At 42.8% G+C, this 23,690-nt stretch overlaps 2 protein-coding genes across 6 annotated transcripts in view; one reads left to right on the forward strand and one right to left on the reverse strand.

The window, feature by feature from the left end:
• Positions 1–1,880: 1,880 nt before the first annotated feature.
• GLRX (glutaredoxin) lies at positions 1,881–10,112 on the forward strand. Its single transcript, XM_083464706.1, has 3 exons — positions 1,881–2,164; positions 7,348–7,460; positions 9,835–10,112. The coding sequence occupies exons 1-2, from the start codon at positions 1,958–1,960 to the stop codon at positions 7,456–7,458; spliced, it is 318 nt and encodes a 105-aa protein (XP_083320832.1). The 5' UTR covers positions 1,881–1,957; the 3' UTR covers positions 7,459–7,460; positions 9,835–10,112.
• A 3,183-nt stretch (positions 10,113–13,295) lies between these two features.
• The window catches only part of RHOBTB3 (Rho related BTB domain containing 3), a 36,239-nt gene continuing 25,844 nt past the window's right edge, over positions 13,296–23,690 (reverse strand). For 4 of the 5 annotated variants that reach the window (XM_083464536.1, XM_083464535.1, XM_083464534.1 and 1 more), the window contains exons 10-13: positions 23,331–23,504; positions 20,395–20,561; positions 18,887–18,983; positions 13,296–16,707 (exon numbers count right to left, since the gene is read on the reverse strand). In XM_083464536.1, the coding sequence (XP_083320662.1) occupies positions 16,592–16,707; positions 18,887–18,983; positions 20,395–20,561; positions 23,331–23,504 (554 nt within the window). In that variant the 3' untranslated portion in view covers positions 13,296–16,591. Of the gene's footprint in view, positions 16,708–18,886; positions 18,984–20,394; positions 20,562–23,330; positions 23,505–23,690 lie in introns of those variants that run through there. The other variant, XM_083464538.1, reaches the window with a different exon arrangement.

Consider the following 23,690-nt stretch of genomic DNA (forward strand, 5'->3'; position numbering starts at 1 on the left):
CATGGCTGTGGAGATGACACTGTTGCTATATGTTGACAATATGCCAAGTTTCATGACACTGCATTTCAAAAAGGGTTTTGCAATAGTCTCACAAGAGCTGCAGTTGTCATATGTAAGGAGTCTTAGTCAATCAGGGAGTCAGAACAATGCATCATTCATTCATCCCAATGTCCTGTACTGCAATACACAGATCAGAGGTTGTGTCCTAAATGGGACAATCCTTTTCCTGCTATCCAGTTTGGTACGTTAACGTAATGGGCAGCTTACCTAACTGATAATCTTATAATCATGTTGATAGATTTATATAATAGTTTTCAGCTCAAGCATGCTGCTCCTTCCGGAGGCAAGGAGTTCCTCAGGTCACCTGTGTGAAATGCACTGTGAAAATGTCATTGTCTTTGGGTTGTCTCCAATGGTGTGTTTACTCAGAGTAAACCCACTGAAATTAATGAAGATGATCAACATAGATCTTTTAATTTCAGTGGGTCTGCTTTGAAGAAAACCAACAATGGATGCAATCCTTTTCATTTAAAATCTGTTGCAGGTTAACTCAGCTTTTTATGTATTTTTATTATAATATTAAGAGAAGTTATTTCCTCTGTTTCTTCAGACTCCTTCCTTCCTGCCGTGTTTTTAGAGAGAGAAATCCAATCTCTGTGTTAGAAGTTACACCCTTTTTGATCTGAAAGTATTCTCAGAATAACCTACTTCATATGATCGTGGGAGGAACAGGAGAAGCCCTTGCAATCTGGGCAAAACCAGTTGTGTGCACCCAGCTCAGTCAGATGAGGGAAATCCTAAGGCAGGTGAAAATCTGAAGCTGCTAGCTCTTAGTGAGACTTTTGATCTATTCTTTTGTTCCTCCATGCATAGTATAAGAGGTTGTGTGCATCCAGTTATACCTGATGAGAAAAAGAAACACATGAAAATGTGACAAATACATAAATCTGGAGGCCAAGGTGGGTGCCCCCTCCCATTTCCAGGATCTGAAGAGTGCAGTCCCATATATGTTTACTCCAAAGTAAATTCCACCTTGTTCAATGAGGCTTCCTGCTTAGCTTGGTTTATTTCACTTACTTTACTGTATATTTTGTTGTAATAACATGTTCACTATGGGAACCTTTGGGCCAAAGATAAGTATATAAATACACTGTATGATGAATTCTTCTTCTTCTTATTTTCTACACAGGAGCCCTGCCTTCTTTTGCATCTGGCTACTCTAGTTTCAGATTTCAGTCTTGGAAAGTGCATTGCATCAAGGCACCTGTTGCTTCTAGCTCTGTGGCTATTTTGTCACAGGGACAAGCCCAGCAGAGCCAGTCAATACAATGTCAGCAGGGAAGAAGAGGCATGACTTTCTGTTGCAGACCAAACTTTTCATTTGGTTGGTTAGACCCCAGTGCTGATAACGCCAAGGTTGCAGGTTCGATTCCCCCTGCATTGCAGAGGGTTGGACTAGATGATCCTCAGGGTCCCTTCCGATTCCATTAGAGGGATTTCTAGCCTGCCTTTCAATCCCACAGAAAACTGTGGAAGCATAGTTACTTGGAAGTTTGGTCTCACGCCGTTCTGTAGGAGTTGCACCTCAGGAAGCAAGTTTGACTGCTGCAAGGAAGACTCTTCTATCCAAAACAAATAAAAGCCATGCTAATGCTATGAAGCAAGCAATTTCCATCCAAAATGGACTAAGGGCGCGCCAGGAAATTATTTACCACGCAGCTTGTGTAGGGAATACAGACCATAATGCTTCCACTGGGCAACTGTTCATAGTCCTTTCTGACTTTTTTTAAAAAAAGAAAGAAGAAAGCCGCAGATAAGAGAGGACGAGGGCTCCTCCTACAGGGTGTTGTCCCTTAAAGGAGGAGCGACGGCTGCAACTCATAAAAGATCGCACAGCGCGGCGGGAGCTGCTGCAATCTTCCAGTTGCGCGAGGCTGCTTGTGGCGAAGGTCCCAGAATGGCTCAGCAATTCGTCAACAGCAAGCTGAAAGCTGATAAGGTGGTTGTATTCGGCAAGTCGAGCTGTCCTTACTGCCACGACGCTGTCAAGCTCCTGGAAGGACTTCACCTCAAGCCTGGGCACTTCGAGTATGTGGATCTCACCACCCGAAGCGACATGTCTGGTATCCAGGACTATCTTTTGGAGATAACGGGGGCCAGAACAGTGAGTTTCCTTTCAATAATCCTAATTCTTGCGCGCGAGGGAGAAGGAAAGCAATAATTCCCCCCCCCCCCCCGCTTTCTAGCCGTGCATTTCTCTTTAGATTCCTCCACCCTACCGTAGGAAGTGGCTCTCCGCCCACCCCCCATGACATCAACTGGAAAAAGCTCTCCAACATGTGGACATCACTGGAAGTCCTTTTACGCATGGCTCAGGAAATGACCCCGCCTTGAGCGTCTACTTCCTTGCAAAAGGTTCTGAGCTCTCAATGGATCTCTGGGGCTACTTTGTGCGGAAACGAGCATCTGTCTTTGGATACCGCTGCGCTCAGTGCTGCTGCCATGTAATGACGAGAGGATTGCTGGAATCTTGCGTTAACGCCCATCCATCCCCACCTGAGTCACTTTCTGTGAGAAGCAGGATACTGGACTGTAGAGACTTTTGGTCTGGTCCATAGGGCGTTTTGTGTTTGCTGCCTACCTCACAGGGTTGTTGTGTGGATACAGTGGGGTGGGTGGGAATTGTGTGCTCTGCCTTAAGCTCCATCTGGGGGTGAGGATAGGACAGAAACAAAGCTGCGTAGCTGAGGTGGCCCTGATAACTTAAGGGCCACTTCTGCTACCCAGCTTTGCAAAGATCTCTGTTCTTCCAGAGAAGCTCAGGACCACGTTGCCCCTCATATGTCCTTGTGAGGTATTTTTTTTGCTTGTAGCTCACCTGAAGTTAGGGGGTGAGCTACAGAGGGAGGTGCTGAGAGTTGTTAGGGAAACCCCTGTTCCTCTCACAGAGATGCAACTCTGTAATTTAACAACCAATCCCTCTTCCCCGGGAACTCTAGAAACTGTTAACTCTATGAGGAGAACAGGTGTCTCCCAAAAATTATCAGCAGCCTTAAAAAACTATGGTTTCCAGGATTCTTGGGGAGAAGCCATCACTGGTCAGTAGAGGTTTCAAACCACTTTAAATGTGTAGTGCAGAAGGGTTCAAAGTCATGCTCATTTAGGCTATGGTGGAGTTAGCAAGCTAACACACCATCTTGCTCTACTTTTTTCCGTTGTGGGATTTAACAGAGTCCAAGCAGCCCTTTAAAAAAAAAAAAGATACATAGGCACATGTAAACTGCTTTGTTTTCTTACAATCAAGCAGTATATATAAATGATGGTGGTAGTGGTGAGAGCAAGTGTCACATGAGATGTGATGGGTAAGATAAATCATTCTTGACACTCACAGCAAGAATGCGCATCTTCTGGAACAGTTTCCAGAATTCTTCTATAGGTGAGAAAGATTTTTGTAAGACACAATGTAAGTCTTTTGAAACATAACTATTAAGAAGCGAGTCTTTTGAAACATTGTACCTAGAAAGATGCGAGTCTTTTGAAACATAGCTAGTAAGGCGTGACTCTTTTGAAATATATTGTAACTAGTGTACACAGAAATTGAAATATTTCAGTATTTTAAGTACTGTACTTAAAACCAATCCCTCCAGGGGTGGACCAAACTAGCAGCCTGACAGATCACTCCTGTAAAACCTTGTACTATTTCCAAAAGAATATGTGGCAACTATAGCGTAAGTTAAGACATAACAAGCTCATTCTCATGTTGTAATAGAGAAGCCATAAGGTCCGCCTTCCTCTGCCACTTCTTCCCTTTGTGAAACTTAACGCAACTTCTTCCTTCAAACTTTTCAAGATGAGCAACGTGCCTGGAGCAGGGACGCTTTAGGGAATTCAGATTTCTTAAGAGGGCAGGGTGTTGGGTAAGGGAGGTAAATCCCTTTTGGAATTCTCAATTAGTCAGACTTCCATTTAGTTATGCACTGCAGGGCGAAGAGTCTGTGAGTTTTGTGTTCAGGCCATACCCTTGCCTATATGAAGCTGGCTTCTCTGACCACAGGTTTTCAGAATTTCTACCTTAGTGCCTCTCCTTTTGTGACTGGATTCCATCTCCCATCATCCCTGACCATCAGCTAGGCTGGCTAGACCTGACGGGAATTTAGAGTCCCAACAGCTTCTTGGAGCCACCCCAGTTGTAAATGAGGCGCATGGTGTCTCCATCATGATGATAATTGGCACAGCCCGTTGGTGGGTTGCCAACATTTCTGCTGGCCCTGCCCTTGTCTCTTGAATGGCTGCCTATAATGCATAAAGTTAATGGCCAGTACTTCTGTTTCCGCTTTCTGAGCTGGATGTAAAACAAAGGAACAGCTGCACTTAACTGCATGTCATAATAACTCTATACAAATCTTTGGGGCAACAGGGTATACTGTATACAGTCTGGGTTGCCTCACCTAAAAAGGAGGGGGGGATGCTGTAGAAATGGAGAAAGGTTCAAAGAAAGAGGAACCCAAATTATAGAGCAACATCACCATGAGGAAAGGTTACAAGCTTTGGGAGGCTTTTAGCTTAAAAAGGTTATCTCCTCTTCTCTGGGGTCATCCAGTGGAGATGAATGTTGGAAGATTCAGGACAAACAAATGGGTACACTAATTCACATAGTGCCTAATTGGAATTGACTACCAACTTGAATTGCTTTAAAAGGGGATTAGATAAATTTATAGATAGAGCTTTTGGTGGCTATCATTCATGATGGGGTATATATTACCTCTATGAGACTTCCCATAGGTGGGCCACTATGGCAGCAGAATCCTGAAGGACCTTTCATCTGATTTCATAGGCTTCTTCTTGGAGAGCCAGTAGAAGCCAAATCCCCAGGGAATTCCCTGTTTGCAAGTCCCACTGAAATGAAAAGAACCTGTATAGAAGTGTGGTTGGGTGGTTGCCCATCCCATTCACCTCAATGGGATTTGCACCACAGAACTTCAGAAGGAAGGAGGGACTGTGCCTGTTGTATTGTGGGGACCTATATCTAATTAAACTTAACATTATTGCACTGAGAACAACACCTCCGATTAAAATCCACAGCTTAATGCCACAAAATGGGTCTTCATGTGAGGAGTTTCATACTGTGCTGGTGAGCAACAGATAACAGATGTTGAGTAAAACCTCCTGAGACATTAGCTTCAGGCCAAGAATGGCGGCAGGCACAAAAGTGTCCTGTTACCTTGGCTGACTAGTTTATAATGTCCCTGGTCTTCTTAAAATGTTCTGGATAGGGGCCCTCTGGGAGTTACTGCAAGCTGCAACGAGAATCCTTTGTGCTAAGAAGGCACTTCCTCCTTGGAAAAAGCAAGTTATGCAAATCTAGGCAATGAATTCCAAGGCCTATGGCACAGTGACCTTTGCCGTAGTGCATGGGAGGGTAAATCACACCTGCACCTGATAGAAATTTGTCATGTGCAAATTTCCTGTTACCTGAGATCCAGCTGCAATAGTTCTTGTTACAACAGTCTTTTCTGCTTCCTCAAGAGATGAACTGCCACTAGTATTGCTTGCCCTGAAATTTACAGCATCACACACAGCAAAAACGTGTCTTCATGGCCTGCAAGATACAGATGTGACCTTGCGGGACTTTGGCCCTGCTGCTCTGTTCCATTTGCTTGCCATTCTATCCCATGGTTCACAGCACGGAAGAGAAGCAGATTGAAGGAATTATTGGAAGAGGTGCCATCACTGTATACTGTCTTGGGAACTTCCGGCACCCTAAGTGAGGGGAAAGAGTCTTCAGATTTGTACCTAGAAATCCTGCTCACCCCAGGAGTGAGGAAGGTCTGATCCACAGGCTTAATTAGGCCTGGCATGGGTCTCAATTTGCCCTGGGAGGCTGTATTTTTTTTCTCCTCCCCACGCCAACTTGCTGCAGGCAGGGGTGTTCCGGGGGGGGGGGCGCACTTGGTACCATTCCAAAGGAGGGATGACAGAATGCCCCCCCAGGACATGCACCACGCCCCCTGGAACGAGCGCCGCTCTGGGTACTGGAGCAGGTTGCTTCGCCTCTGGCTGCATGCACCTGACATCACATACGATGTCGGCTTAGGGGCTGCCAATGCCCAGTTGGGAACGTTAAAATTCACTCCTGGTTGTGCATTGGCAAGGGAGGCATGTTGTCACTGTGAGTCAGCTGACTGAGAGTGAGAGCAAACCAGCTGGCAACGGCTGCCTTACGTAGTTCCCCATAGGGAACGCAGGAGAAAAGCTGAACTTCAAGTAAGTGCCTGTCAGCCTCTCAGACCTTGCACTTCAAGGTCTCTGGGATCAGAGCTCCATGAGGAACTCTGTAGCCAGCCAGGGCTTGCAAAGAGCTTTGTTCTGCACCTTGAACTCTGACTATCAGCTACCTGGCACTTCAAAGCACCACACAGGATTCTATGTAAGCCCTGTGTGACACTATCAAGTCCCAGCAATTGTCAGCACTTCAAAGCACCCCATCGCCAAATGTCATTGTGACATTGGGTGTCTGGCCACACCCAACTGTCAAATTTCTTTTTTTTATATGATATTTATTAAAGTTTCAAAGAAAAGATTGCATAAATAGAAAGAGAAAAAGAAGAAAGAAAAAAATAAAAAAAAAAATACAAAATACAGAAAAAAGATAATAAACATTTAAAAAACACATCAATCTTTCCGTACCTTACATTTCATTTCATTTCCTTGCTTCCCTGACCTCCTCACACCTCCCTTTTTTGTATTCCAGTTCTATTAATTAATTCAGCAATTCCTTTCCCTCTTTGTTTTTATCTTAATCCTTTAACTTAATAAATTATGTTTGGATTTTCACCTGTTAACAATCCATTTTTACATACACCTTAATAACATTGCTGCTAAAACCACTTAACTTCATTCAGACATCATTCTAACATTCATTAATTTTGCAATATTTCTGTAAATAGTCTTTAAATTTCTTCCAATCTTCTTCCACCGACTCTTCTCCCTGGTCTCGGATTCTGCCAGTCATTTCCGCCAATTCCATATAGTCCATCACCTTCATCTGCCATTCTTCCAGAGTGGGTAAATCTTGTGTCTTCCAATCCAACTGTCAAATTTCACCCATAAAGGTAGGGGAGATAAGGATCAGGTCTGCTGGCCGGATCCAGTTCTCCAGCCCTGCACTACCCTTATCCCTCTAACTTAGTAGTCAAGCTGCCACCTCTCTCTCTCTTACCGTTTATCCTTTGCTGTCATTCTTATAGCTCTGTTTTAAGCTCCTGCCTCCCTAGGAGACTATGCTCCTAAAAATCCTTTTTTCTTTGCCAAGTAATCCTAACTAACAACTTTAACTACTTCTTCTAGGTCCCTCGTGTCTTTATTGGAGAAAAGTGTATAGGTGGCTTTACAGACCTGGACACTCTATATAGGAGTGGAGAACTTACATCCATTTTGCAAAAGATTGGAGCCTTGTGAAGGTAAGTGTTTGGATATGCTATCCAGCCAACTTGAGAACGATGAAGAAATGCAGATGCAGCCCTGTGAGCCAAACTATGTGTAACATTCAATATGTAAGAGCAGTTCATCTAGTGCTTCATTTTGCTTAATACTACAGTAAGTGGTCTGTGGCACTTTCAAAATTCACCAGCTATTGGCCACTTGTGACCACACAAAGACACCAGAATGATGCCTGACATCTCCAAGATCTGGAGGAGCTTGCCTTGAAAGGTCCTTGGATCTTGCCTGTTTTCACACACTAACAACAACATAGCCTTTATAATTCTATCCATGGTATTTTATCTGTACCATCAGAGCAAATATCAGGAACCAAAACGGTCTATTGAAAAAGACAGCCTTCTGAGCCGTCTGGCCCCCAAATGGCGACTAGACATTCTGTTTTGGTGACTATAATCCTGGTTTAAGGAGCCATTTGGTGCCTAGCTTATATATATCTGAGTTTCTAACACTGGGGTGGGTGGAATTGTATCAGGTAGCACATAGGGAGAGGGGGATTAAACCTTCCCTCCCATGCTGCAATTGAACCCCCATATAACCATTAGCTGTAGCTGGGTGCTTTTTAATAAAGCAAGCTGCTGTGACAGGAAGGGACTCTGGTTGTGATCCTGGTGATGGAAGGAAGGTTTAAACTTCTTTTCCCCATGCATAGTGGTACCCATTACAATTCCCTCATGCTTCATATTAATAAAAATTTGTAGCTGCATGCTTTGCATAGCATGTTATTTGACTCCAGTTAAACTAATGTTGTTGTTGGCCGTGCTGGCTGGAGTTGTAGAAAAAAACAACACTACAAACAAAAAAAATCAGGTGGGCACCAGCTTGGGGAAGACGAGCATAGCTCAAGTAGCTGCAAATGCAACTCCTTGCACACAAAGCAGAAACATGTGACTGGCCGCTCCCACAAGCAGCATAAAGGATTCCTGACATGCACAGAGGTTTATTTTGAGAAAAGCTTGCTGCAAAAGTATTTTCAAAATGTCCAGAGGAATCTTGGTGCAGGAATGAGGAGGCAACTTTAAAATGGCAAGAACGTATCTTGGCATCTCATGCTGCATCAGATGAAGAGAAACGGGGCTTGCCAGCATCCTGCTCGCAGCTAGATATTGTAGGGCAGTCGATTTCCTGAATTGTATTAGTTTAAAAGAGGCATACCAGAAGCAGGGGGGGGGGTATACTTTTTCTAGGCCGAGCACACAGCTCTTCTGAAGGCCTAGACACTTGAAATAATAGGGTTGGAAACATGCAGGGGTTTGCAAATGCCTGAGCTCTGGAAATGAACAGCTGCTTCACAGGTCAGTTGCCCTTGGAAGCATTCTCGATGTTCTTCTGTCTGGGAGCCTGGCTTGGAACGCTGGAAGCAACAGCTGGAGAAAGGAGCTTTTCAATATGTTCTGCAGAGCCTGTTAACTTTTCTCATTCCCACAGAGCAGTGACTTCACCCTCCAAGTCAGCTAGAGGTAGCTTATGCTAACCCTGTGCCGCAGAATAAGTGCCAGTCCTTGCCAAGTGTAGTCATTGCCTCAGTTCAAGTTGCACTTACATCCACGCCATATAATTAAAGCAACAGCTTTTCCCAAAGATTGTAGCTTACCTTGTAGTTTACCCTTCACAGAGATACAGTTCCCCAGTACCGTTAACAAACTACATTTCCCAGGATACTTTGCTGGAAGCAATGTGCTTTAAGTGCATGGTGTGGTTGTAACCTTTAAGCCTCTGCTTTTAACAGAGGGGCATCACTCACTGGAGGAGGCAATAGGAAGTGCAACTACTAAAATTGCTAACTGTTCCTACTGTGCAAAGAAGTGAGAGCTTTATAATGGTGTGCAACCATCTCAGTACACTTTTGCACCAACAGAGAGAGTGCAGAAAACATAGTTTAGATAGGTTTGCACAGTCCAGGGCAGTTATTGGTCACTTAATATTCTTTTTTCAACTATAGTGGTACCTCGGTTTTTGAACGTAATCCGTTCCAGAAGACCGTTCAAGTTCCGAAACATTCAAAAACCAAAAACTAAATAGCCAACAGCTTGGCCCCAGGATCTTGCACTCAGCAGAAGCTGCATGGCATGTTCGACTTCTGAGGTGTGTTCGAAAACTCAGGCATTTACTTCTGGGTTTACAGCGTTCAAAAACCGAAATGTTCATCAAAGGAGACGTTCAAAAACCGAGGTACCACTGTATTGCATTTCCAGTATAATCGTCTCAGTGGTGATGGGTTTCTTTTTTGAAACCAAGCTTTCTCCCAAAGTACTGCTCAAGATCTTCATAGCTGCCAAATGTCATTTCATGGAAACCTTCCAGTGTTCATAATGTGTCCCTTTTTTAAATTTTCAGAGCAGCAATGGACTGGAGGACAGCACTACCTCATGCTACTGCACTATCTTCTGGAAATGAAATCACAGCTGCCTGCCTCTCGCTTTATCCTGCATCTACTATGTTGCTTATGGTGTGTTTCAATGTAGAGTAATGATGGCCGAAGGCTTTGGTCACTGTCTGGTTTTGCTGAGCACGTGGCTGTAACTTCTGGCACGTTTTAGTATGCACCATCTCTGCTAGTTTACATGGGGACGGTCAGAACCTGATGCAGTGGAATAAAATGCTTGTACTAAGAAGGAGTTTTATTATATAATTTATATGCATATCTACACTGGTAGCAATCTTCATTCTCCAAGAGCTGGTCCTTGCCTAGCCCAGACAGCACTATCCATGCACATAGGGGAGGCATCAGTGGTCTTGAGAGAACCACAAAGTTTGCAGATTGGGGGGGAGCACTCTTAAAGGGAGCCACAGAAAACATCCCAGGGAGGTTTGCGCATGCTGCATGAGGCACAGAACTCAAGATAATTTGTGGAGATTAGGAATGAAAAACCACTAGGAGAGGGAATGCAATGTCTGGGGTTCTGAGTATATTCTGAGAATATACTGCACCATTTTGTTGTAGGTCGTACTTCTCCTTCTCATACAACCAATATCATTAGCTTTGTTCACTTCCTTCCAACATGGGTGAGTCCATACATTGACACCTGGCTTTTTCCACCTTGTAGAAATTTGGTTCCATTTATCTGCGTCCTGCCCTCCTTCAATCACTTCTCAAAGTTAGCTGGTCCTTCTTCAGGCTGAGAATAACAGAGCCCTTTGTTATCTGCCCATACTCATACATTATTGGGCAGTCCATCATAAAAGGGTACAAGGCAGGGTATCTCCCTCTCAGTCATCAATCCCTGCCTCAAAATTAGGACCATTCTTATTTGCTACAGTTGCATCCTAAAGCACCCTTTTGAGACTCTTGTCTCCTGTGCATTGGGGCATTGTGGGGCATCAGTCAGCATACTTCAGTTTTTACGACTCTCCATTCTTCTAGTGAGCCCTAGATTGTTAGGCCTCTGGGCAGGGGATCTGTACAATGCCTGCCCACAAAAGTTAATGTTTAGATTTAGTAGTACTTAATGGCAAAGCACTTAGCAGCTGTTCTCTTGACCTTCACAATTACTTTCTGGGGGGAAAGTTTCGTCTCTGTATACAATACGCTGGTGGAATTTAGAGGATGCAGTCACATAACTCCATGCCACCCAGGAATGCAACAGCAGAGAAGGAACTTAAATCCTGCGCTTTTAAGGGCTGTGATCAGTCAACTTGTTGCCTCCTATGCTTTGTACAGGGGTAGCACTGTCCAGCAAGGTGATGAGTTCGGTGTCAGAATATTTCCCTGTATTTGAGAACAACAGCACCCTTAAACTGATATGCCACTAATTCCCCACACAGCTAATTATCCTACAGAACGGGTGGCACTGTGGTCTAAATCACTGAACCTCTTGGGATTGCCGATCAGAAGGTTGGTGGTTCAAATCCACGTGATGGGGTGAGCTCCTGTTGCTCTGTCCCAGCTTCTTCCAACCTAGCAGTTTGAAAGCAAGCCAGCACAAGTAGATAAATAGGTACAGCTGTGGTGGGAAGGTAAAGAGTGTTTCTGTGTGCTCTGGTTTCTGACAGTGTCCCATTCCACCAGAAGCAGTTTGCTGGCCACATGTCCCGGAAAGCTGTCTGCGGACAAACGCTGGCTCCCTCGGCCTGAAGCGAGATGAACGCCACACCCCATAGTCACCTTTGACTGGACTTAACCGTCCAGGGGGCATTTATCTTACCTTTACTTCTGCTATGGTAATTTGAGAGTACAAATCGGTACAGGGGAGACTTGGATTCCAGTCTCCACTGAGCTCACAGACTGAGCTTGGGCCAGTCACTGTGTCTTAGCCAACCCTTCATCAACCTACCCAGAGATGCCACAGATTGAGCCTAGAGCATTCCACAGCCCTTCACCTGAGATGCCTTTTGATGCTATTGTTGTAACTGACAAAGAACTGAGTGGGAAGACACAGGATCCATCCCTTGGGGCATGTGCATGGATCCTGAGGAGCATACACTGCCACCAAAGTCTAGCTCTGGAATGCTCTACACATGCTTTCCCAAATATAAGCCTACACTGGGACCTCACAGAAGCACTGGGCTCTTAAGCATGTATACCTTTGAGTCATGCATTGTTAAGTTATTGGAAAGCGCTAGCAAATATCAGGTGCCTCTGATGAAAGTGTGACACACCTTGGTGGAAATCTATTTTCTTGTCAGCCGTACAAAATGCAAGGTGACTTAATTTTCCCACCCATGAATGCCATTGAAGTTTGTGCTTTGTTGTCAAAGGGAGAGGCGATTATTCTGCGAAAGCTGCTAAGTTGTGCAATTGCAGATATTTTTTTGAAGTTGCTGTCTTCAGGTACAATTATGTGTTTTAACATAATTGAAGCTCTTATATGTTAGCACATAGCATAATGGTTGTATAATAGCCTTTAGTATGAACAAGGCTGTTTCGTTTCATCTCGGGCCATTTCCATCTGGAGAACTAAAACAGGACTTTGAAGGCTGATTGCTGTGTTATGTTGCAAGTCATAAGGTCCCAAGGCAGGTTACAACATTTGAAACAGTTGAAAACCATGAAACAGTTTGTAAATTATAAAAAATGGGAAGTAAAACAATTATCGATGCAGCAAGTATACATGATTGGTCCCACAAAAATACTTTAAACTGTCAAATGTATAGGTATGTCTTTAGCACAGTGAAAACTGAATAATTATGGTGTTCAATGCACCTCTGCAGGGAGCAAGTTCTGCAACTTAGGGGCTGCCACTGAGAAGGCCCTCTCCTGCATTGGCATTGTCTCTACTTCTGAGGTTGGGGAAACTGCCAGTCTTAACACCCAAGAGGATCTGTAGGAACGGAGGCGGTCTTTCAGATATTTTGGTCATTTATGACTTTAAACACCAATGTGAGTGTGTGAATTAGGCCCAGAAACAAACTGGCGACCAGTGCGGTCATTTTAAAATAAGGGTTATATGAATTCTAAATGGAATCCCAGATAGTCATAAGGCTGCTGCATTTTGGGCCCTGGAAGTTTCTGAAATGTCTTCAAGGGCAGCCCCATGTAAAGCACATTGCAGTAATCCAATCTGGAGGTTACCAGAGCAAGTACGGCAGGTGAGGCTATCCATTTTGCTCTGGTTAAGACCTTAATCCTTCTGAGACGAGTGCATTGTCTTGGAAGTTTTGTTTTAATGCAGTGCACACTCCTAGTATGCGGCACAACGAAGTATCAATATAATACAAATTTACTGTGAAATATGTTAGACTTCATCTAACATGAAACTGATTTTTTTTTCTTTCATTTCTAAAGATGATCAAATACACACTGAGTATAGTTTGAACTATAGCTATTTAATGGATAAATAAGCACATGAGATGAACACTTAGTAGAAACATTTTATTGAGTTAAATATTAAATTTAAAATCTTGTAAATTTTAAGCACCAGCTAACATGTGAAATTATTATTACATATCCAACACATGCCATAATAAAATAAGTGTTTCTTTGAGCTACAAACACTCTCATCCATGTGACAAGACTACAACAAAGATTCTTGTATCTTAAGGTTGGCTCTCTATACATCTCCATGCTGGCCCATGTTCATAATTTCACTTTAAGAAATTATAAGAGTCTGTTATCAGAAATTATTATTATTTAAATAAAAATAGACATCGAAGTAATCCCTTCAGTGTGAACTCTCTTGAATGCTACTTACAATACCTGCATATTAATTAATAACTGTATATTTAGAAATGTGAAATCTACTAGGTGTCTTCTAAAATAGACTTACATCAATTGCCCCATGAAACCACTGTAGGAAACTTTAGGAAAGTTACAAGTTGCTATCATGTGTTTGCAGATGGGAGGGCAGGGTTTGACTATCTGAGCCGGGATTATGGTACAATGCATTTGCCTATAAGGGAATCTGGAAGCTTTTCTGCCTTTTTGTGGTTCATTCAGCAGACCCAGGAGTCTAAGCTACCCAGGAGTTTCTCGATTTATTTATATATTAAAACCAAATCATGGCTTGCTAATTTTCAAGCTAAACTAATTCATACATGTTCATACTAATTCTAAACTGATTCAACTATGCATTTTTCCTAATCCAGCCAGGGCCGTACACCATCTGCAAGAGCATCGAGGAACACAAACAGGTGACCCATATGTGGTTTCTAATCCTAACCCCCCCAAAAAAACTAACTAGTTCCCCTCAGTTCCAGAAAGCTTCTTAAATTGCTATACTTGCCATATTGCAGTAATACTAATGCTGTTTTCTTTCTTTCACAGTTCTATCCAATTACTGCTGTATACAGCGTTGAACCATAGCAGGCCAGATTTGGGCCTTAGGGGTGTAATTTTTTTTATTGCAGAATGCACATCTATAGCAAACTCCTATGTGTGGCTATCCTCTTTCAAGTGAAGAAATTGTTTACAATAAATCTTAATTTTAAAAATGTTCAAGCCCGGGCGGAATTCAATGACTGAGTCACATTAGCGGAAGTCCTACACAAAAGCCTTGCACAATGGGGCTTTCCCTCTTCTCCTCCCTCCCACTCCATGCCCCCAAAATTTACTTGTGAGAACCCCTGGAGTAGCACACAGGGAAAGGGGGGGGGGTACCATTCTGTCTGGCAAGCCAAAATGACAAAACTATCGCCTCAGCGCAACAATGAATTCCTCCCATTATTTCCAAGGTTACTTGTCAACATCACCGCAACAAATTATCAGATCCATTTGAGCCGCTGTGCTTGTTTGTAGTATGCAATGTTGTATCTAATACATGCAAGTACAGAGTGCAAGTAAGGAATTACAACCTATTTTGTGTGCTTGCATACTTAACAAATCATTAGACATTTAGAAGGGAAACTGTCATGCTTGCCTTGCTGACCTGCGGAAAATGTATTGCAAAATGCAGCAAGTGTGTGTGTGTGTTTTAAAATTGGCCTCCATAAAAACCACACTGCTGGATATTAGTTTCTAGTAAGAGATCCACAAATGCTTCGATTTTTTAAAAAAAGGTTAAAAACCTAATAGAAAACACTATTTACAAGGGCCACTGAAATGCATGTGGGCTGTAAGGGAGGAACGCTTGGTGTAAATCTCATCTCTGGTGACATCAGCAGGATCCTACACCTACAACATGTTTGCGCATGTGGAAGGTACAATGTGGTAGCCTTTGGATGTGCACACAGGTGTTGAGGATAGGTGAGGAAATACAGGCAAATATATATAGAGCCTCATATGCACACAAAAGCAGACAATAGTCTCAGTAGGGACATGCCACTGAAAACCAATGGGAGGCAGCTCCTGCTTTCCAGTAGGGATTCAGCCCTCTGGATGCTGGCCAGTCCAGGCATGCAGACTGGATGCGGGGTGGCTACACGCAGGACCTCTCTGGAAGAAACTGACAAAGGACAGGAGAATCTTGCTGGGAAATCATACGTCTGGAGATGTGTAAAAAGGAAAAGCCAGGGCTTGTGAATTAAACTTTGGTGACTGGGAGACTGGGGTGGCAGTCTGATCGCAGTAGCATGCCTGGATCCCCTGGAATCTGCAATGTCTAGCTCCAAAGTGGCCAAAGCCGATCTGTCCAGCTGGCTCCTTTCTTCTCTCTGGCAGCCTCTGGGACATCAAAGTATAAGCAACAAGCCCTGGTCAGGGTTTTCAAAGACTACACCTGGCTGCTGAGTGTCACCTTGCTCCATAAGCTTTGCCTTGCAGATTTCCAACCCTTGCATTTTCATGCCCTTGGCTAAGCTCCGAATGCAATGTACGGTACTTTGGAAAAGCGTTTCTGTCACACGACCCCTTTAGGGAGAATTTTCCTGGAGAAATTCATGTGGACTTAATTTGTCATCTACTCAGGAAGAGCTGGCAAAAACGCAGTAGCGTTACACGGTTGTGACAATGTTTTGGTTTTTCTCCACATTGAAACACATTTGTAGAGGATATATACACACACCAGAAACAATGTGGAAGAATGCTTATTACTTGATCATTTCTTTTGCATTGCAGGATAATGACCAGCAAATAAATGGCACTATTTTAGATATATTAGACTATTCAGTGAGAGGAAAACATAAATCAATATTTTCTAGAAAGATAGTGATGTATTTTACACCATAACATAGGAATTTAATGATGCTAACAGGAAGTACATTTTTCTAATCACCAGTGCAGAAACATAATACTCTATGTTTTTACAAAATTCTTAAAAGGCCCCAAAATAAATTACAGAAATCCTTAACAGAGTAACTAGCAAACAAAATTAGGTTCTACAGTTTCCAGACAAAGAGAACCTACAAACATTTAATGAATTTGGAATCTCCTTCAGACTCTTAAAATCCCAATCACGGGCTGACATGATTTCCAGGCTCTAAATAAGTCTAAACTCCACTAAAAACCTGAAATAATATGACATGAATTGATGTCTCTATACAAGGAAATTAGACCCAGCAGCAGAATTGGGAAACATCCAGGTTAAATGCTTATGCTTTTCTAAATTTTGTTTCACATGCTTTTAAAAAAATACAGTAGTTATTCATTAGCAAGTGCAGTATTAGATCATAGTTTCACAGCATGTAAGCTCAGCATTTGCTTTCAGTCTTGTGAAGTTGTAAGATTCCTGAAGCAATTGACTTTCTTCTCTTCATAACTAAAGATGGATCAGCTTTCAGTTTACATTACAACGCAATGGCATTTTCGAGAATGAATGTAGTTCCTGTACTCTGCAAGCTGTTTCAGGTACATACTAGAAGGCCATCTATGCATCTCGACAAAATTGCGTTCTTCCACTAAAATGAGAAAAAGGGAAATGTATTTCTCATCAGGTTAGAAGATTGCTCTGTCCAGCATGCTATTTCTAAACAACTTCAGAAGCTTTTTCTCTCTAAGCTAGAAATCTGTAAAGTTCTACCTTGTATCAGATCTGAATTGCAGTTTCATACATTCTGCACTCAACTTGGGTTGGAAACAGACAGGGTAAAAAGATTCTAACACACTACGGATTTGAAAACAATATGTGATGTACTTTCATCTAACGCCATGTTTAATGGACTTAGTAGATACAGTGGCATAGCGTGGGTTCTCAGCACCCGGGGCAAGGCAAGTAATTTGCGCCCCCTAACCCGTGGATTTTAGCACTCGAGTCTCTTCCGCGCCCCCCCCCAGATGTTGCGCCAGGTGCGGCAGCCCCCCCTGCACCCCCCACGCTATGCCACTGCTCCCACCACAAGTCTTCAGGACAGCCATCCAAAGGCTGGCACGGGGAGAAGGTCTCTCCGCCCCACCGCCAGGCTTCGGAGCAGCCTTCCGAAGGCTGGCGGTGGGGCGGAGAGCCCTCCTCCCACCGCCAGCCTTCAGAGCAGCCTTCTGAAGCCTGGCGGCGGGAGGAGGTCTCTCTGCCCCACCGCCAGGCTTCGGAGGAGGTCCGAGGACAGTGGGGAAGACGCGCTGCGCTTCCCCGCTGTCCCGGAGATTTCCTTATGGACTTTTGTCTTGCGAAGGGCCGGCCAAACGCGCGCCCCCCAATGTTGCGCCCGGTGCGGCCGGCACCCCTGGCACCCCCACGCTACGCCACTGAGTAGATACAATACTAGTTATGTCAGCCCAATATAATCTGGCTCTTTTTAAGGCTGCAGAGAAAATGGATGTACATTCAAAAGGTGCTACTCTGTACAACTTTTAGAACCCAAAGTATCATATTTTACAGTGCCTGGACCACCAAATCCCTACTCAGAAGTTTTACTTATGTGAGCTCCAAGCACATGAATGGGGTCGCGCCAACTAGCCCTGCACCCAATATCATGTGCGCTAATCCTGCCCATTGATGACTGCACATACAATGCAAAAACATCTGCAGGCATGCACTCTTCACAGGTACGACTATAAGCGCAAAGGCTTCCACACAAACTGGAACCCTGTGTAATCTGGGTTCCAGATGCTGTGGAAGTCTTTACACATACAGCTATTCCTGGTATGAGATACTGACTTACAGAACTTTTGGGTTTCACATAAGAGTGTCATAGGTGTTCCAGATAATTTTGTTTCTCATGAAAAATAAAGTGGTATAAGGAGCTGGACTGTAAAGCATTTAGAAAGCTAGCTATTGTAATTTGCTTTGCTTGGGTGTGGAAGCAGATAGTGGACAACAAAGGCCTCTTCCAAATTTGGTTTCTATCTTCCATCTAGACCTGGGCCTCCTTCCTTCTCCTCCGGATGCAAAACTTGGCACCTGATAATAAAGTGCATAGATTGATTTTCCTTCAGACTCAAAGTTCTTGGAGGCTGTTCCAGGCTTTCCCTGCTGTACGAATTCCTTGAAGGTCCCCCCCCCCCCATTGGATCCTTGCTGGAAGGGAAATTTTTATGAGTCTCAGCTTTCTCCTCCCACAAATGTTACTCTCAGCATCCTTTGCTACGTTTCCCTCATCTTGGGATGCTTGTTTGAGTAAAATGAAGCTGAAACCACAAATGTTTACAGTATTACCCTTGATAATGTAACAAGTGAGTGGGGGGTAGGTTTGTATGAACAAGTTATGCACCGACCTCTATTTTTCTTTACACCTGTAAATTTCTTGAATTAAGTCTTCATAATTCCTCTTCATAATTTTATGTCATGAATGTCCACAGTGTGGCATATCAACAATTACAGATATGTTGTCCCCCTGATGCATTCATGAAACTACCTGTTTGTCTGACAAAGCTCCATCAATTCCATAGTAAAGTTGGAAGGGCAGATTCTAGGCGATTTAAAGGTTGGTGGGCAAGATATCATCCTATCACTGCTAAAATAACATCAGTGACAGTGTGCACTCATGTTGATAATGAGCTGGATCCAGACCTCACCATGCTTAGAGTACACCTACTGAAATCAATGTAACTACTCTAAGCATGACTGAGTTGCTCCAATCCACCCTAGCATTAGTCCAAACATCAACTTCTTTGTGATTAGGAAGCAAACTGGTAAATTACCCGAAAGGTCTTCAAATTCAGGTTTTTGACTGAAGATTAAGTAGTTAGAAGCAATAAAATGAAGCAGCCAGTTTGAAAGGCAATCAGAGTTGTGAAACTGCAAGAAATGGAAATAAAATACAGAGGTACTCGAATATTATAGAAAAACACATTTTGGCAAAAGCATTAACTAAAATGGGTAGACGTTTATCTAGAAACGTCATCTCTCTGATGTGACTGGAACACTCAGTTACCCCATCTATGTGACGCTAATAGAAACTGCTTATTACTCCAGTGTCTGCCTTTTACACGCACACATGCATATGCTTCATTTTGCCTGTTGCAATGCGCTGTCCTACTCAAAGTAAACCCTGTGCTGTTAATGGACCCAAGTTAGTTGTCTCTACTAATTGTAATAATGAGTCTACTATGAGTACAACTAACACTGGCTACAACCTATATATACATTCTTCCTGCACTTTGCAGAAATTGCAACCTATCCTAACAACAAGAAGAAAAACAAATAAACCAAGAGGATTTAGAATAAGCCAAGTTATTCGGCAATTCTGAGGTAGAAGAAACGGTAACATTTCTCATAGACTTGTGAAGAGAACATCACAGGCCAAGTTAGAAGTGGGTAGAGGCTTTTGATAGGTCACTTTATGACTAGAGTGGTGGACCTGTGGTGCTCCTGATGTTGTGCATTTTAACTTACACTGGCCCCTGTCAGCATGGGCAATGGACCAGCATAACGGGAGTGATAGTCCGGCAACAGCTGGAAGGCGGTCACAAGTTAGCTACCCCCGCTTTATGGTCTTAATATTTGAGGCGGGTATCATTTCCTGATAGCTCTTTCACTGTTGTAAGGTAAAGGTAAAGGTAAAGGTAAAGGGATTCCTGACCATTAGGTCCAGTCGTGGCCGACTCTGGGGTTGCAGCACTCATCTCACTTTATTGCCAAGAGAGCTGGCGTACAGCTTCCGAGTCATGTGGCCAGCATGACTAAGCTGCTTCTGGCGAACCAGAGCAGCACACGGAAACACCATTTACCTTCCCGCCAGAGCGGTACCTATTTATCTACTTCCACTGCACTTTGATGTGCTTTCGAACTGCTAGGTTGGCAGGAGCAGGGACTGAGCAATGGGAGCTCACCCCGTCGCGGGGATTCGAATCGCCGACCTTCTGATCGGCAAGTCCTAGGCTCTGTAGTTTAACCCACAGTGCCACCTGCGTCCCTCTTTCACTGTTGTAGCTGACGATTTAACAGATGCTATGCTTAGCTCAATTCTGGAAAAAGGCTAATCTGCTAATTTCTTCAAGCCATTGCTAAAGGGACAGGAGCAGCCCTGGCAATTTGTTGCTGTTATTGTTGTTTACTGCCAGATGGCAACCATGAAATAAAAAATGATACTTTGGAACACCACAGCTTTCCCTAGCTGGGGGGGGGGGGGAAATGCCAGAGAGAAACCTTTTCCTTACTCAAGCACTGATTTAAGGAAATGTGCATGTATTTGATGCTTAGCACTTACCTTTGCTTTCCGAAGCAAGCTGACAACACTCAGGCTTGTTGATGCCAATTCCCTACTAGGCATGCTCTGGAGCTGTGTGATGATATACAGCTCACAGATGTGCTGGAGCCTTGACACCTGGTACATCTCAGCACAAATCAAGAGCGACATAGCTTGCAGAATGCTGGCTGGTAAGAATATCAAACCTGAGTTAGATTACTGACCACTTGATAGCAGGCTACTCAACGCAACCCTTACATGTCTGTTACTGGTGCTCTTCTATGCTCCCTAATTCAAATAGGTCAGTGGTCATTTTTAAGCCGCTCTTCCTCTACACGTATTTGACTAGTTTACTAGCTATGAGTCCAAAATGGCTATGCCAAGAGCTATCAGAAGAGTCCCCTTCCATTTACCAATCACAAAGCATCCTTCTTGAGAAAAAGGGTGGTTCTAAGGGAGATTTGTCCACAATCTGCTTTAGCTGAAGTATGATTTAATGTCACTGGCGTCTATAGAACTAAATAAACTTAAATACTACTATTTGTATTTAACTGGGTAGTGAATATGTCTCTTGGGAGATGCATTTTACTAAGTGCAAGGTATGACCCATGCTGCAGAGTCCTGCATAATCAAGGAGTTCCTGTTGCTGGCTGTAGAAAGGGCCACCCCAAAGAGTACAAAAGGTCCTTTCTTTTCCTGTAGCTGCCAACTGGGAAACCCCATGACGCACACAGACAGCAGCATAGCTGTAGTTTCAGAATATTTTAGTGCCTGCTTCCTCAAATGGCAGAAAGAAACTAAAGAAAAGAGGGTGAAGTGAATAAAAAGAGAGAGATGTGATTTCTTTCTTTTAAAGTGCTGTTTTTTTCCCTTTGGGGAAAGTCATATATAATTTTAGGGATTGCTACTGCAATCTACAATACAGTTATCAAATTAACACCCAGTAGTTTTCAAGGTCATACCATAAAATATTCACATTAACATGCCCTATTTAACAAGAAACCAACCTGAAACATTTCTTTTGAGGGTTTTTTTATGAGAATGTATGTTAACCATTATTATCAATAAAAGTTAATTTATAGAAGTTAGTACAAACTCAATTTCAGTGTTGATTCTGACACGAAAAAGGAGATCTTTTGTTAGTCTGCTGTCTCTTTACAATGGGGTCAGGGAGACCGAGTACACAGCTGGGTGTGTCTGGTAAACAACTGTTTAATGAGATCTGAAGAGAGGAATGAGTCAGCTGGGAATGGGGCAGTGTCGGTAGAGGAAATTCCCTGAGTAACAAATAAAGGTGTGGGTGGCATGTCACATATTGATTGGATATAAATTATCAACCCGCAAATTTCTGCTTGCACAATGCTGGATAGAAATTTGCGGGTTGGGTATTCCTCTCACAGTGAGACGCATGGATTAGTGGTTTGAGAAATGTGGAGATTTTGAAGTGTAGCTATCTATATTCTATGTTGTAGTTGTTGTTTTTTTCAGCCTTTTATTCTTACTTGTTTTCATTAGCTCTGAGCCAAAAAAATTCTGAACGGTGTATTTGGTTGTCTATTTGTTTTGGGGTATAGATTTTACAATCATTCACTTTTTACAAGTCATCCAACATGGTGACATCATTCAATTATTGCTATCTTATATTTCTCTGTGGTTCTTTTGTCTTTTCTCAGACCGCAGAAAGTCTTTTTTTTTTTCAGAGGAACAAAAGAGCAGCACAATCTCTCCAGGTGAAAATAAATGCCTTCTGCATTACCATTCCGCCTTCTTTAAAGTTTTTTTTTTTTTAATGTGGACAGTGACATACTAAGAAAGAGGACCTATCACAGCTCAGCAGGCATTTATTATAAAATTTGCAATGAGTGCCATTTTACGGCCCATTTCTTTTTAAAAAATCAATTTCTTAATTATCACTACAACACTTTTCTGACTGTTTTTTAAAATGAAAGGGAGGCACGGTACTATAAGTCAATGGTGGTTTTTTATGATTTAAACAATCCCTACCTTTTTCTGGTCACACCACCATTAACCATGTCGATAAAACAAGGAGAAAGCTTTTTAAAAAATTAACATTATTGTATTATACTATTACAGCACCATAACAGATTAACGTTATAACATTTTGGTGATAATGATGTCAAACCCTTCTCTCTCTTGAGCTAGAAAAACACTTTACCAATAATTAAAATACTGATAAAAAAAGGAAAGATCATAAAAAGGTGCCCACCACAAAGTAAATGTACGCTAAGGTTCAACTGTCCCCCATATACAGCAACTATGCCACACTGTTGTGGACAAAACTTGGAGGGATAATAGAAAAACCATCATACTCCTGGGAGTGTGAAAATCAATTACGATTCTGCCTGTAGCTTCCAACAAAAGAGCAGTGACTGAGTAGCACTAGGAATCACTCTTATTGAAGCTGGCCTGAACTGAGCCTTTAAAAGGTAATCCAGGAATGCCCAGAAATATTTTCACCCAATATAAAAAAATCCAAGGTTAAGAACCAGAAAATTGTACTCAGCAGCAAGTCCACTTAGTTCTTAATAACTATACTTAGGATTACAGCTGTGCAGAGTACATGCAAGTATACTCGAAAGTAAGTTCCATGGTGTTAAATAGAAATTACCGTATTTTTCTGTGTACAAGACTGGTTTTTTTTACCAAAAAAATAGGTTTAAAGTTGGGGCTCGTCTTATACACAGGTAGTGCTGAGGGGTGTTTTCTTAATTTGGAGTCCCGAATAATAGGGGGCATCTTATACATGGGGGTGTCTTATACATGGAAAAAATATGGTATTACCAGTGAAGTCTGCACAGGATTGCAGTCTTCCTCAGCTGTAGAAGAAAAATGATATGATGGTATCTACTTCTGTTCCCTCTTCCTTCACCAGTGAAGGAGCAACCAGAGCACCAGAAGTATATGAATATACAAAAAAAGTTTAAATATTTGTTTACCTGGACAACAGGAGTCCGTATACAGATACTCTAGAAAGGACAAGAAAGTGTCTTTGGAAATCCCATAAACTGGAACCAGAAAACTATTAGATTCTGCATAGTTGCCGTTGAACATAGCCGCCATTACCTCACAGCGAGCCACGAGGACTGCTCTGTGGGCGGGCACTGTAGCACCTGCAAGAAGAGGGGTCGGGGAGAGAAAGAAAACCAAGGCAATGATTTCAACATTTTTATGCTGAAATGTATTTAAGTTAGGGATGCGGAATCTGTGGCACTCTAGATGCTATTGGACTAAGGGGTTGATGGCAGTTACATGTATAATAACACCCAAAGGGCCACAGTTTCTCATCCCTAATTTAA

Source organism: Podarcis liolepis (genome assembly GCF_965112155.1).
Source record: "Podarcis liolepis genome assembly, chromosome: 11".
Lineage (NCBI taxonomy): Eukaryota > Metazoa > Chordata > Lepidosauria > Squamata > Lacertidae > Podarcis > Podarcis liolepis.

Bases quoted from the DNA above. Each gene is read 5' to 3' on its own strand.
- GLRX (XM_083464706.1), top strand. From the start codon at position 1,958: ATGGCTCAGCAATTCGTCAACAGCAAGCTGAAAGCTGATAAGGTGGTT. The intron at 2,165-7,347 runs GTGAGTTTCCTT...TACTTCTTCTAG, and splicing joins AGATAACGGGGGCCAGAACA to GTCCCTCGTGTCTTTATTGG.